The sequence below is a fragment of the Squalius cephalus genome (assembly GCF_949319135.1).
Source record: "Squalius cephalus genome assembly, chromosome: 2".
NCBI lineage: Eukaryota > Metazoa > Chordata > Actinopteri > Cypriniformes > Leuciscidae > Squalius > Squalius cephalus.
In genome coordinates, this window is record NC_137123.1 from 33,878,392 (window position 1) to 33,894,651 (window position 16,260).

Consider the following 16,260-nt stretch of genomic DNA (forward strand, 5'->3'; position numbering starts at 1 on the left):
CTTTAACCGACAAGATTGTTAAATTAGAATTAAATTAAATTAGAATGAATAAGTGTCTGTTACCTATCATTTTTCCAGGGGTTTAGTTTTACATGTGCTAATAGCAGCTTAAACAGAGCATGAGGATTCACACATTGTCACATATCACACCTGCAGCGTTTCTGTGAATGGAGATAAACAGATTAAAATGATATATAAAAAAGAAGAAATATGTGAAATATACATCATTTAAATAATTAACAGATTATCAAAATGAAAGAAAAAAAACTGTGCAACAAGTAGTAGCCTATGCCTATATATTTGATTTTATAAAAACACAATGTTTTGTTTTTATTGTAAGTGTACACACATAAAAGTAAATCCTTTACAGTTTCAAATTATGTTTTACTCTTATCTGACCATAAATGAGTATTTTTAGTTTTCCCTGGTGTCTGCACACGCAATAAGTGGGCAGGCAAAATGCTAATGTTTCGTCTTGACGTCACAACGAAACGGCTCATGACTCGTTTGAAAAACAATTCATTTCAGTGACTCAGAGTCGACTCTTACTTTTGAAAGACAATAACTTTATATACGGTGCACTTTCAGATTTAAAACTTTGCAGGATGTTTTCATTCACTTAGAGCTGTGTTACACACTACATGAAAGGTCATTTTCAACAATCAATAATAGGGGCCCATTTTGCCCGGTTTTAGCCTAGACGTCAGGGCTGTGTTTTAGACGTCTTTTAAATGCAAAATTGCTTGGATCATTTAGGGCCTGAGGTCCAGATCACTAAAACCAAAGCCCTCAAATGTACTGGGTCTGTGGGTGTCCTGTAGCCTTTGTCTTGTTGCATTTGGATTAGCATTGATGATCTCAGGTCATAAGTGACGTGTCATGTACATGGATGTTTTGGTTCATTAGAGTTTCAGAAAATGTTATACAGTTGCTGTCTTGCCTTTTCTCTTGTCATGGCCCTGATGTGCTTTGACAGTGGTTGTGCAACTTGGTTAGGCTTACCCTGTGACTCATTGCAATAGATCAAGTTTTTCTGGCTTCTCAGAAACACATGGGTGGGAGCCGTCCTGGCACTTGTCTGGTCCTGAACCCGCTATTGTATGATTAACGTTGATCGGTGACACCAAAGCGACGTGGCTGGTGGAACAACTCTCATGGCACATTGGTGTCTCTTGCCAATCTCTTGTCTTGTCGTCTCTTGTCAGAGGTGGAGTCTGGATAGTCACATTGTTACATTCTGTGAGTGTGTCACCTCTTACATTCGCTGTAAAGAGGTGTGTCGCTGGTGCGTATTTAAAGTGGTGGAATTTGACAGGAGTCTCAGCATGTCTGCCGAACTGGAAGAGCAGGGTTTTGTGTAAATATGATCTCTGGCAGCGCTGGCATGTTTAGTTAGCACAGTTAATGTTTGTATCAGTCTCAGCAAAAGTGTGGACAAAGTAAGGTAAATGACTTCATCTTTCAATATCTCAGACAGTTAACAGTCATACTCATATTAAATATTTATAAGTAAACCTTGTCAATTAAGTGATCAGTGAAGGGAGCAATTTTAGACAGAAATGTATTACTAATTTTAAAATATTAACTACAACAACAATTATATTATTATTATTATTATTATAAACAAAATGTTGTGAATGGAAAGTGGATTTTAAACATTTATTGTTTTAATATTACTATAATGTCATTCTAACCCTGTGCTGTTTTTTACACAGCCTTAAAGAAATCCTACAATTTACTGAATGATTGCAAATTCATTGTCAATGAATTACTTACTATGACTTATTCTGACAAAAACAAACAGTTTAGTCAGTCAAAATGTAATGATCATGTCAGTCCTATGCAGCTTTGTATTGTGTATGAAAAAGGAAGGGTGCATTATGGCTTAAGGAAGAAAACTAAAAATTTAAACCTAAACATTTTATGAAGTAACCTAAAAAATGTGTCATTCAAAGCTTCCGGGTCTTTTAAGATTTTTGAAAAACTTTCTAATGCTCACTGTAAAGAGGTTAAATGTTGTGGGAAGAAGGAGGTGGGAACCGGCGAACATTCAAACACATTTTAATGATACAAATAAAACAAATGCAAAACGAAAGTAAAAGACAGCAGCCCCTCACGGACGACTGCTGTCACAATAAAACAAAACACAACACAAGTTCAAGCTTGTCCTCTCTCGATCTCCACTGTCGTCGCTCCCCCTTTATGCTTCCGCTCCTCCGTGAGAGATACGAGACCGGTGCGTCGCGCAGGTGTCACTCATCAGTAATCACAGAGAATGTCTAATAGGAAGAGAATTGGCACTCTCTGGTTACTTCCGGTTTCTGGACTGGCTGCAGTAACACGTCTCTGTCCATGCGGGGGCGCTCGCAGGCGAGTGCAGAATGAATGGAGGTCTATGGCGCTATACTCCTCAAAATCCACTTTTCTCAGGATATAATTTTTTGTCTAGTAATTTGAATGTTGTATTCGAAAGGAGATGCAAAGAAATTACACATTGCTGGGTGTTAGATTTTTTAGAGTCACTTATTTGCTTTAAAAAGTCTTTTAAAATGTCAATGACGTCATACACATCGTACGACCAGAGATACTGCTTTACGGCAATCCTTCAGTCACTTTAGTGCTTTCGCGCTCTGCACTTTCTTTTCTCTCGAGGCATCGACAACACAGCTGACACAGGTAAACACACGTGCTAGAAGAGTTTTTGTTTTGTTTGTTTCTGGTCCCGCTTCGGATTCCCCGATGCCATCAAGCGGTATCTCTGGTCGTAATCAGTCCTTCACTGACCAATCAGCGTTCATTAGCAGAATGCTAGCGTGTTATGGGCAACAACAACTCAACCTGTACGAAATCGAAAGGACATAAGTACTCGTTCATTCAACTTTCGACCGATAACCCATGTTGAACTTGCAAAACCTACAATAAATTCTGAGATTTCTCAACGGCAATCAGGTGAAAGAGACACATTTAGCCGTCTAGCCCCATAGACTCCCATTCAGTCTGCACTCGCCCGCGATCACCTCCAGTGGAATTCTAATGGAACTGCAACCAAGATCGATACAATGGGGCTAATAGGAAGTGCCAAGGCTCTCCGTAGATGGGCTCTGGTAATCACGCCACCGGCCTCGTGCCGCTCTCTCACGGCCCTCGGCCTCGTCTTGCTCACCACACTCACCAAAGCTGCATTTATTTGACCAAAAATATAGTAAAAACTAATACTGTAAAATATTATTACAATGTAAAAAAAAAAAAAAAAAACTTTTCTTGTTTTCTAATGTCATTTAAAATATAATTTATTCCTGTGATGGCAAAGCTGAATTTTCAGAAGCCATTACTCCAGTCTTCAGTGTCACATGATCCTTCAGAAATCATTCTAAAATGCTGATTTTTTGCAAGAAATAGGCAAATTACTGTCAGTGTTGAAAACAGCTTAATATTTTTGTGGAACATGTGATAAAAAATAAACAAAAAGTTATTTGATGAATATACTTTTCAAAAGAACATTATAGAAACTGATTCTTAAAGTTCTCAAAGCTATTGTACATGTTACCACACTTTACAGTTTGATATGTGATGATGTGACCCAAACAAGTGATGTCAGAACAGTAACTGACACTCATCTGACCCTGTTAGTTGAGGTGATGTAGCCCTAGTGATCTTCTTATAGCTGGTGATGTCATTTGGCCTGCAAGTGCTGTTATGTCACCCTGTTACATTCACTGGTGATTGATAGTGAGTCTTGTTGTTTATTCCTATGACCCTGCTTCAACTGATTGGCACACACACCTACTTTGCACAAGTCTGTGTGAATGTGTGGCTTGGCTCATCCCTTTTGATTGAAGTGAATCTCACTTAATGTCCAGGCTTTTAATGAAGCTGTACTGTCCTTATTGCCTAGTGTTAATTCAGACTACAGAAAAAATGCAGCTGGTTACACCTTGTAGTGTATCATATACCCCTGCTCACATGTTTCATGTTGGCATTATGTTCTTTAGAGTGTTCATCTGTTGGAGATGTAGAGTGCAGTGCACTGGATTAATCATTAAGATGGCTTGTCAAATTAAAAGTACTCCAACTTTTAAAAACGCATCTTGAGACACCATCAATCTTTTTCTATTCTGTTAATTACCCATTCTGTGCTTCTCAGTAATGGTGCGTGTCCACTGCAGAGAGAAAACTCTGCTCAATGACACTCAAAATGCTAGATGTTCTCTGCTTTGGGGCGTATCTGAATGTGTGTCTAAAAACTAGTTTGCTTTCAGTAATCAGCCAATATAAACATCATATATAAACACAAGTACAATTAAAACGATGCAACTATTGAATACCAAAGTTAGGGGTGGGAATCTTTAAGCACCTCACGATCCGATTCCGATTCAGAGAGTAATGATCCGATTCCAAAATGATTCTTGATCTACTTTTTTTTTCTTTTGAATAAATCTAATTAATACATCTTAAAATCTTTTTTTTTATTTAATTAAAAACAAACCTATTAGAAACATTTCAGTGTGTAACTAGCAGCTTTTATTTGAATCGTGAATTAGTTATAAACAGGAAGAGAGCAAAGAGCACCCCCTTTATAATCACTGAAGCTGTCAATCACTTCAGCACTAGTTAGTTACCCCAGGCGGTCAGAGACCTCCGGAAAACATCCCCATTGGTCCAGTTCATAATCCCTCCTTGCAATGTATACTAACTGAATTGATGTACAGTATACTGTCAGCATCTGTGGGTGTGTGTGTGTGCTATAAGAAGCTGGTCACATGCCAGGCTTGGTCATGATGTACTGTATATGAAGTCGTCGTTTGTGGATAAAAAGTCCTAAAGTCATGAAGAAGCTATCACACCCAATCCAGCACGTCACTTAGCTGATGTTGCATTTGTAGCATTACGATTGTCAATAAATGGACATCAGCTGAGAATGTTTGCTCCGGGACTTATGCCTGAGCGAACACTTGGCCTCAAACAATAGTAACTGTGTTCCTAGCAGCTGATAAAAGTCCCCTGTGATGTGAATGTGTGTGTGTGTGTATGTTGGACCAGTCGCCAGGTCTTGCCAGCTGGTGTTTAACCCCATCTTCAACTTCTCTCATATGGCTAACACACACACACACACACTTTCAAACAACCCTTTAAGTCATAAATCTCCCATTCTGTATCATCAAATGATCCAATGTAACGACTGAGACAATTATTTAAATTAATTATTTGGTATATTTAACAAATAATCTTTAAAACTTACTCTGGGATATATGGTCCCATCCCCCCAACAAGGGCAAGAAGGGTATTGGTTACCATGACTACGATCAGATAAGTTGGTTTTATTGCTGTTAAAAATGTGGTCACATGGAAAAAGCAGAGGCCATAGAAAAGACCCACAGCCCTTAAAACAGACTTTCCTGCATAAATTTATGGACGAACTGATCTATAAATGAACATGCACCCCAGGACACTGTGTGAATGATTTACTGTCTTGTGTAGTGTCTTTTGATACTGTTATGTCTTTGATACTATGTATTTTATGAGAGAACTAGTTAATATAACCCCACCTATATCATGTCTCCTATCTAATTAATCCTCATTTAATGACTCACACTTTAGTGCACATTGCCTTCTCATAGAATCCAGTGTGTGTTTGTGATATCTATCTGAGTATAAATGGACACAAATGGCAAGGCCCACACTTGAGACAGAGTCATAAATCCTCCCAACAGAGGAATTTCCCGCTTGGAAATTCCCCCTTTCTTATTGGTTGAGCCAACCCTGAAAGGTGGTACCTTTCTCAGGCTTTAAATGGCCTCTACACAAGCCCTTCTCTCTCTTGGCCTTCTCTTGTACGTTCGGGTTGCTGTCCTGCGGGGCCGCACCAGGCCCCAGACCCCAGGGCAGCAGGCCTTGACTCACAACCAGCCATGTGGTCATTCAGGAGAGAGGGGACTCCCTCAACCACAACAGAATCAAGGACAGCATCAGGAGTTTGGCACAACCTCTTCATTCAATGCAGAAGAAGTCCGTCGCAACTCCAACCATCAACTCTTCCGACTTTCTCCCTTCTCCTGGTTGCTCTGCGTGGCCTCTCCGGCCCAGGTCTGGCAAGCCAACATCTGCGCTCCAGCCACGTACTCATTAAGAGAGAGAAAACCTTCAACCAGAACAGAGTCAAACAAACCATTCAAGTTCATCAACATTTCTTCATTCAATGCCGAAGAAATCGATTACGACTCATGGAACCATCAAAATCCTTCTTCAGGAACTTCACTAAATGTTTTCACTGCAAAGGCCATGCATGTATACATTTAATGAGGTGCTCTGAAAATGATAAGCTGATGGTTCTTTTCATAGTTAGATGGATCTTTTCCATAGTTCCTTTTCTTGCTTCCAGTTTCATTCTGTCACTTACCATTTACCCAAGTACAGTATGCGTGATTGTATGTTGTGTGTTTAGATATAGTTATGTTTGTGATTTAGTTAATAAAACTTGTGCACAATATGTTCTGATTCTCTGCTTGCAACAAAGTTTATTTTACGATTTAGATTGTGACTACAGGCTCTTAGTAGTACTGTACAGTAAGAAAGACATTTCCCTTCCCCGGAAATGAACATTTCTTAGAATTAATAAACAATTATCACTGAGTGTTCACGGGACGAACAGGTTGATTGATTGTAATATTAATTTTACTACATTAATTATATTAACTGATCAAAATATTCATAATTAATCATTACAAGTTATGATTGATTATTAATATTTATTTTGAGCTAATTTGCTACACCATTAGCTAATTTAAATATCTGTGAACGTGGGGATTTTCTCCCTGTGGGATTATAGGTTAATGGATCTGTTTGTATTTAAATGGCAGTACTAGTCACACTGAATGAATCAAACATCATCAGAGTTTAGGCGGCAGTTGTAAAAGATGGGTTTGACGGTCTGCTGTGCATTGTTTTATCTATCTTAAATGTATGTGTGAGGTGGAAGAAGTGTTTTGGGGTTTGGATGATTTCTGGTCTCCGGGGATCTTATTTTGGAGTAAGGCTGGGCGATAAATGATATCATATCGAGATTGTGGTCAATGATAAACACTGGACATTTTTACTCAATATGGATTCATCTAACAGCCTATCACACAGCAGAAATAAATTTGACAACAGCCAGTCAGTGAATGTTGCTAATAAGTGATTTCTGTGTGTCTCTGTGAAAAAACGGCGCGGTTTCGTCTGATACAAAAAAACTCACACGCATGTGGCGCTCACTCAGTGTCTGCCGTCTCAATATATGAGGACATGAGCACATGAACTTCATCTCCAGAGCTACTTTGAGAGTCACTTCACAAGCTTTTCACTGTTTCGTTTGAGAAAAACTACCGTTAAATACACTGAAACTGAAAGATCATCACGACAAACCGTCGGTTTTAACTTTAAGAAGCTGACAGAATATGTATCACTACTGTAGCCTATACTAAAATGTACTGCTCAAATTAATAATGATATTATTATTTCTGAGAAATGTCACACAACCAAGTTATTTTTTTATTCGTTTTAAATGTATACAGTTCTGTTGTGCAGCATCTTATTTGACAAAAAATAAAAATACGTTTTGTTGTAAATTGTTATATTTTCATTTGATTCCATTGTAAAAGCTAAATTAAATTGTTAAAGTTTATATACATTTGTATTAAATCATCAAACACATGAAATGGAAAACACAGAATTTAGGGAAATATAAAATGGATTTCATGGGGCCCTAAATTAAAAGGTAGCTAGTAGCTACTCTGTGGAGTTTAATTGTGAACAAACAAGTTTACATGTTTGCATTCATTCTCAAGGTCTAACAAATATGTGGAAAGCATTTCCTTCCCCATTAATGGTAGGTAAATGAATATTGTGATTTAATATCGATATCGGATGATATGGAAAAAAAATATCATGCTAATATTTTTGCCCATATAGCCCAGCACTGTTTTGGAGCTTTGATCTCTGGGAGGTCTGTCTCAATGGGTGGGTATGTGTGTGTTGCGGGTTGTCTGATTTACTATTTCCTGTCATAAGGAGACAGACTGGCGCTCAGTAATTGTACCAGCATTTGTAGTGAGGTTGTGCACCATTCAGAGTTGAACTGAAATGCTAATTCAATTCGAGTTCATTTCCTGAATTTGTTTTGAGTTTGAGAAAATACCATTTATATTGAATGACGTAATGGGAATGATTGAGTGTGTATCTAATTTCATTACATTTAATTGTTCTGTGTAAATTACACATAAACTTAAATAATTCAAATACGTCTCAAATACAATGTTGTATTTAATTTATACACTACAGTTCAAAAGGTTTTTTTGAAAGAGAAATGAATACTTTTATTCAGCGAGGAAGCACAAAATGGATCAAAAGTGAAAGTAAAGTCACTCATAATGTGACAAAAGATTTCTATTTTAAATAAATGCTGTTCTTTTGAACGTTCATCAAAGAATCCTGAAAAAAGATCTTCGTTTTCCACAAAACTATGAAGCAGCACAACTGAGTAAGACTAAAGCCTGGAGTAATGACTGCTGAAAATGCAGCTTTGACATCACAAAGAATAAATGACTGCTTGCTGTTTTTACTGGATCAAATGAATGCAGCCTTGAGTATGAGAGACTTCTTTAAAAAAATATTATAAATCTTAGTGACCCCAAACTTTTGAACAGTAGTGCACTTCATTATATCCCATTCATTAATTTATCACATAAATTAACATTAATTTTATGCATCACGATTGAGGAGTTTTAAATTTCAGCATTTTGCCTAACCCTGGTAGTGAGATGGCTTTCACAGCAACAGGTTATGCGAAATGTGAGAAATCTACATTTCTTTTTTTTTTTTTTTATATATGTTTTGAATACAATTATTCTGTTAGAACAGTGTCATGTAAGTGGCCCCTAAGTTAATAATGATCTTCACGACAGAAGTGAATTAATCAATCAAAACTAACTTTAGCTGGACAATAACTTTATCCTAGAGCTGCTGTAAAGCCAAAACAATCTCTATTACTGTAATTTCCTGTTATCACTGTAAAGCTGCTTTGAAACAATTCATATTGTTAAAAGCGCAATATAAATGAAGGTGACTTGAATAATGATGGTAAAATTTGGAATTCATCCTTTTATGACCTTAGGCTACTCTTGTTTTCTTAATCCATTCATTACACTGACAAAAGTCTTATAACCAATTTTATGGGTATGCGATATGGCAAAAATATCCAATAAACAATGCCTTTTTCAGACAGGATCACATTCCATGATCTTATCATGATTCTTTTTCATGTTGGTTTTTAAGTCTATTTTGCAAGTCACAAGCAGTACAGCCAAACCTATTTCCCCATTTTTAAAAATGTAGCCATATTGGTAACAAAAAAGTAAAAAGAATGACAGACCACTTAAAGGTATGGTGACCAGACGTCCCGAAAAATTCGGGACAGTCCTGAAATCTAAGCTGTTGTCCCAAATCCCGATTCTGGCCCTAATTGTCCCGAAAATTATACTAAAGCAAATTCTTGAGTAGTTATTGTCTGATAAAACATTAAAAACTGTCTGTGGAGGTTGAGTCGTCCCGCAGCCAGCCCCCGCCGGCTGCTCATTGGCTGCAGCATCTTTTTTGTTTCTTTTTTTTAAGTTCTACAAAGAACCATAGGCGCGAATTTAGATATGCATTGATAAGCGAGCGCAAGTTGCCGCAGCCGCGAGGACAGTGAATGTGCAGGCAGCCACTCGTAAAGGAGTGATTGATTGGTCGCGGCATGTAGTTCGGCCTAATGTCTGATGTCGGGTTACACAAAGCAAATCATCTACACAATTATTTCGTTTTCTTATTTAATGACCGACAATTTAGTTGTGATAATAATTTTGGCATAAGGTTTATTAGCGTTAGGCTATAGCCTGAAAGGTCTGATTTACACACTGTTACAACAGTCTTTTTTTTTCTTTTTTTTCCACAATGACATTTGACTACATGATTTTAAAGCTGCAGTCGGCAAGTCTGGCAGATTGGGTCAACTTAGCCAAACTTTTGAATGTTTACAACTCTCATGCCCCTCCCCCACTACCAGCGAGCACCCTCCCATCGAGGTCGTGCTCGTCAGTGCGTGTGCACCAGATTTTCTGTTAACGCGTCCGTCTCTTCAGCATCGATCAACACCATAGACTCGGAGGTAGTTTCTCTCCGCCATCACGCTTCATACAATCTTCAGGCGAACTTCAGGCGTGTCGTGTGCATGTGATATTGTAACGTGCGCGAGGGAGCCGGGGGATCTGTGGCGTGTGCACAACCTGTGATTGACAGTCAGATCTCACACCCCCCTGCGCTGATTGGCCCTGATGATCCGGGAGCGGTGGATTTTTGCAAAACAAATAACACGCTCCAGGTGGAGTTAGAAGCTCGGGGTTTTTTCTAAAACCACCTTATTTATGTTGTTCTGTCGGATTATAGTGTCGATTTCACTGAATATGATCAAAAAAATGTTGCCGACGGCAGCTTTAATGTTGTTTTTGTGTGGCAGACTAAAGACTAATGACAGACTGTTGATCTTAAGGTTTGAAATTCATTATCTTTTATTATTATCTACTAATAATAATAAAAATAACTAATAACTACTACATGTTATTAAAAATAAGAAGATACAAATTACAAATAATAGGACAAATACAATATAAGATACAAATGTATTTAATGTAACAGTAGCATTCAAGTAAGAAAATGAATACCGGTAAACAAATAAAATACTACATACACTTCACTGTATGAGTTAAATGTTGACTGATTCTTAAAGCTACTGAAGTTTTTCAGTCAAGATAAGTGAGTGATTTTCTCTTTGTTGTTTGATTAACATTAATGGCACAGACTACTGTCACTTTTAAGACCGAATGCACTGATCTAATAAACTGACACACATCCATACTGTTAACATTCACAAACACATAATTGTGTTTATGTAAACCTTGTGTATATGTATGACAGTGTTCGCGCAATAAGATGCGAAAGAGAACTTAGTTCAGTTCTCACTCGCTGTGTGTCAGGCTTTTAGTGTGTGCGCTCTTCGGGTATACACTTTAGAAAAACTTATGGCAGAACAGCGTGCGAATAAAAAGTTTAACTTGCAATGCTTTAAAACGCATGTGAACTGATGGCGAACAACTGTAATATTTGGGGCTTTCCTGTAGCTCAAAACAGTAGAGCGTTGGCGCTAGTAACGCCGAGGTCATGGGTTCGATTCCCAGGGAAAGCAAGAACTGACAAAATGTAAAATGTGTACCTTGAATGCAATGCAAGTCGCTTTGGATAAAAGCGTCTGCCAAATGCATAAATGTAAAATGTAAATATAATATCACGTGAGCATAACTCTACCACTGCTTTGACCACTGGGACCAGAATTGCGCTTGATAGAATGTGCACTGTAGCATGATACTATGATCTTTCTTCAAAGGCAGATTGTGGAGACATTTTAATCATTCACAATCTAAAATCGTGATATCTCACACCCCTAGCCAGTGTAACCAATGCTGTATGTTCCTTGTTGTATCTGTTATTTGGGGTCTGTGTTAAGTATGTCATGGCATAGTGATTGATCTCTCTCTTTCTCTCTCCTTTATCTCCAGGGCTGTTGAGAAGTTGACAGGCCACCCGTTTTGAGAATCACTCCTTCAGTGTGTCGTACATACTGGACGAGGAGGCAGGAAGGGACGGGGGTGGAAGACCCCAGGTCCCGCGAGGGGCATCTAAAATGGGGACAGGAAGTCGGGAGCAGGAGTTTGGTCAGCCAGGGGCGATGGGAGGCCCCCAGGGGCCGAGGCAGCGTCAGCAAGAACTGCCTCTAAGAATCCTAGTACCCACTCAATTTGTGGGAGCCATCATTGGAAAAGAGGGACTCACCATAAAGAACATCACAAAGCAGACACAGTCCAAGTAAGAAGTCTTGATATTTTTTCAATCAGTACTTGTCTAATTAGTAATGTGTTCATTATAATTGATCATTATAATTAAAAAATGTAATTATAGTTTTTATAGCTATTATAGTTTAATGTCACTAATATGGATACAATGATATGACATTTCTGTGCCAATGATCAGCAACTTGCTATGGCTGAAACAATTATTGGTTTTACATTGTGCATTTTAATCCTTTTAATTTAAGATAGTTCAATAAAAATCACTTACTTGATACATTCAAAAACGTAGAATTTGGATTTTGTAATAGTGGTTAAACCAATATATCATCAATGCCGATATTTGCCATTATTAAAGGTGGGGTAAGCGGTATTAAATAAGCTCAGAAGGAATCACTGGAAAATAAAGGGTTATAACTGGGCAAGATCTTCAGGACCTGCGTTAATATTAGAAAAGCTTTCCAGCGCTGGAGAGAGCAAAGCGGGAAGGCCTGAAAACAGACACGGAGGTTGCTTTGATTAAGTTTGAGTGTCATTGTTTGTCTGGAGCTGCTGTGCTGTTGGCAACTAACAACCAACTCTTGTTTGTAATTACTATTGTGTACTGTACGTTCATTGTTGGCGCTTCCTTGTCATTCATTCATCATCTGCGCTTTATTTTTCGTGAAGCATTATTTTCTTGCGCTTCTGCTATGATAAACAGACATCTGCTCTTGGATTGCGTGTGTAACGGAGCCCAGCTAGTGAGAGTCTCACTAATGACTGCTGAATGACGTGTCTAGCGTCTCGCCTCGCATGCAGGGGCATCGGGGTTCCAGGCTGACTCAGAGCAGGGTGGTTAGGATTGGAGGATGAGTTTTGGAGGCGGAGCATTGAAGAGAGGGATGTGTTTGTTTGATTTCAAATATCAATAATGTCCAACAGCGTTTTTGAAATAGCGCTTACCCCACCTTTAATTATCGAAGGTGTGTCCGATGAGTGTATGAAGCAGGTCTGAGAACCCTGCCCCTGAGCAGCTCAGACTATCTTTGTTCAATAATAGTTGTTTTGAATAATTGAAAGCCAAGTGCTTAATACTTAAGCCTTTTAATATCTAAAGAACATTAAATGCCATAAACCTCACAAACTTTGGCATATCTAGCTGTTAGATCTTCAAGTGTGCATACCCTGTATAAAGGTGCATATACATTGCGAGGATGGATCGTCACGCACAAAGGATCTAAGCTGTGTGAGTTGGATGCGGACAGTAGAATTCGGCTGCCACTTGAAATGCATGAGCAAATCCTTCATATCCGGTTTGCTGCTACGTATGTCATATTCACTGTGTACATGTTTAAAATTAGCTTAACCTAGTCCTTATTTGAGAAAATATGAATGCCAATGTGCACAAACTTACCAGATTGCTGAGTTGGTTGGTTTCCGGGTGTTTTTTTTTTAAAAATACTATAATAGTATTACAGAATTAAGATGTTTCTATATTATGTATAAATCTATTTATTTTACAGATTTTTTTATCAATTTCATAGTATTTTTAAAACTGATTTATCTTTTAATTATTTATTTCTAAATATTTTATAAAATATTACGCAAATTAAGCATAATAATAATACAATGAGCATATTTGTTTCACAAACTACAGCAAATGTTTGTATGTAACAAACCCTTTGACACAAATGTTTATTCAGAGCTATTTCATTTGTTCAAAGACAACTATACATAGCACAAAGGGATGGAATAAACCTGCAGGATTCTTGAGGGTTGTTTTTCTTGTTTGACTAATTTAAACGTAAAATTGAAATCTTAAAAATGCTGCTTTATATGCTTAATTCAACATTCAGTGTCCTTCTGGGTCGTAATTACACATTGTGTATTTAACTACATGTGACAATGTAGTTCAAAAATGTGATAAATGTCATCCTTCTCTCTGTCTCAGGGTAGATATCCATCGTAAAGAGAATGCTGGGGCGACTGAGAAGGCCATCACTATCCATTCATCTAAAGAGGGCTGTTCACAAGCCTGCAGGATGATCCTGGAAATCATGGAAAAAGAGGCTAATGACACCAAGATGTCAGTATTTCATCTGACTGTAGGGCATATTTAAGTTTTATATGCTTCATTCGCTTTAGGATTGTTTTTTTGTTTTGTTTTTTTTTAAAGACAAATCATTTAAAAACAGGTTTATATATAAATAAGCTCATGGTGTTTATTAACTTAAGTTCAAAAACTGCACCAGCTCAAAATATAAATAAATAAATACATAAATAAACAAACAATTAATATTGTGTACTTTCTCTCTGTGTCAGTGTTGAGGAGGTTCCTCTGAAGATCTTGGCCCACAATAGCCTTGTTGGGAGACTCATAGGGAAGGAGGGCAGGAACCTGAAGAAGATAGAGCAAGATACAGGGACCAAGATCACCATCTCTGCGTAAGTGTGCTCTACATCCATTAAAACTGCTAACAATGTCTTTTATAGGGGTGTAATGATTCACTCATTTTCTCCATGCATATTTAATTTATAATATTATTGAATATTTATTTATAATTACAAATCCTGCCGAAGCATATGCATTGATCTTGAAACATTGATTTTTTAAAGGGACACTTCACCCATTTGCATTAAGCTTTGCATTGTTAGAAACCCAGTCATACTATTGAATGGTCATGCAACATTTTTTCATTTTCCCCCGAGACGAGAGAAATCTGTATTTACATCTTTACACTTCCTCCTACAATGACGCAAAAATCGTCATTTTGCGTCATTGTAGGAGGAAGTGTAAGAGGGGGGGATTTCTGTTAAGACTACAAGCACTAGATCCACCCTTTCAAACCCGCCCATAGGGGGTTGGACCTAATGCGCTAACAGACCTATCACAGATCAGTGCGAGTGCGTTTGATTTCAACGGCAGAAACCTGCAGAAAACAGGGACGAAGAAAGCTGAGTAGTAGGGGTTACCATACTCTATTTCCCGGACATGTCCGGCCGTCGAGATCGACAAAAATGTTCGGGATTCAGCTTTTGCTTTCTGCGGTCGCCATCCATTGTTTACATGCTCACCTTTTGTTTCAATCTAACTGAATTCCCCCCGATTGGTGAATCTGAATGTAATGTTTACATGAATGCTAAACAAGTGATCGGTTGGTTTGCGTTTTAACATTGCTAAGAAAATACCCGCACCTCCGTGAGAGATAGCCCATGAGACCGGTGCATCTCACAGGCGCGCTCATCAGTAATCACAGTAATACAGGGAGCAGGACGAGGCTAGCGCCGCGGGAGAAAGACGCGAGGCCGGTGGCGTGATCGGTTGAAAGACGCGAGGCCGGTGGCGTGATCGGTTGATGTGTGTTTTACCATTGCTAAGAAAATACCTGCTCCTCCGTGCGAGATACGAGAACAGTGCCTCACAGGTGTCGGTCGTCAGTAATCACGCCACCGGCCTCGCGCCGTTCTCCCGCGCCCCTCAGCCTCGTCCTGCTCGCCACAGTAAATATGATGAATGGCGACTGTAGAACGCAAAAGCCGAATCCCGGACATTTTGGGCAAACTCGTCACGGAGACTCACTCGTAGCCTAGCCTTGCCTTGATGTTTTTGTTTTCAACTGCGCTGTCTTACCGGTAGGCATGGCTTGGGAGTGGCCTTGTAGGGCAGCGAAGCAAGTGCATTCTGGGAGTTGTTGTCTTTCATCCACATAAGCCAAAAATACATTTTCTGGCTTTTCTCAGTCTAGAAAGCTCCAAATTCAAAAATAATTTCACATTTCTTCTACATAAATGACCCACTTTCAATACACATTCATGTCTCCACGGGTGAAATGACCCTTTAAATCAGGAATCATTTGTTTTTATTCAGTAATCGATTTAAAATGCTATCAATCGATTTAATATATAAACATTAAATTATATAGATATTTATAATTATTATTATTGCATGGAAATTCACTGTTATTTTCTGTAAGGTAAAATACTCTAATACTCTGGTATCATTGTTTATTTAGGCAAGCAAAAGGCATTTAACTCTTTCCCCGCCAGCATTTTTTAAAAAGTTGCCAGCCACCGCTAGCCTTTTTGATCATTCATGGCCCACAGAATATTTTGTTATATGAATATCTGAACATATTATATCTGAACAATATATCAAAAGAAAGAACTGACCATCTGCTTTTAAAAAACAACAACAACAACAAAAACGTTTTGTTCTAGCTTAATGCAATCTTTTTTAATCAACACTTGAATGTGGGTAAGTTATAAAAAAGCAACATTTTGAGCAAAAAGCAGAGAAAAACGTGTTTTTGTCAAAGACTACATCCAGGTCGGATTCAGAATGATGATCAAAACACATACCGAGTCC

At 38.2% G+C, this 16,260-nt stretch overlaps 1 protein-coding gene across 8 annotated transcripts in view; it reads left to right on the forward strand.

Moving 5' to 3' along the window:
* The window catches only part of igf2bp2b (insulin-like growth factor 2 mRNA binding protein 2b), a 42,203-nt gene that overhangs the window by 17,803 nt on the left and 8,140 nt on the right, over positions 1-16,260 (forward strand). For 6 of the 8 annotated variants that reach the window (XM_079851892.1, XM_079851896.1, XM_079851895.1 and 3 more), the window contains 3 exons: positions 11,625-11,931; positions 13,846-13,980; positions 14,217-14,339. In XM_079851892.1, coding sequence (XP_079708018.1) covers positions 11,750-11,931; positions 13,846-13,980; positions 14,217-14,339 — 440 coding nt within the window. In that variant the 5' untranslated portion in view covers positions 11,625-11,749. Of the gene's footprint in view, positions 1-1,119; positions 1,445-11,624; positions 11,932-13,845; positions 13,981-14,216; positions 14,340-16,260 lie in introns of those variants that run through there. The other 2 variants (XM_079851897.1, XM_079851894.1) reach the window with 2 other exon arrangements.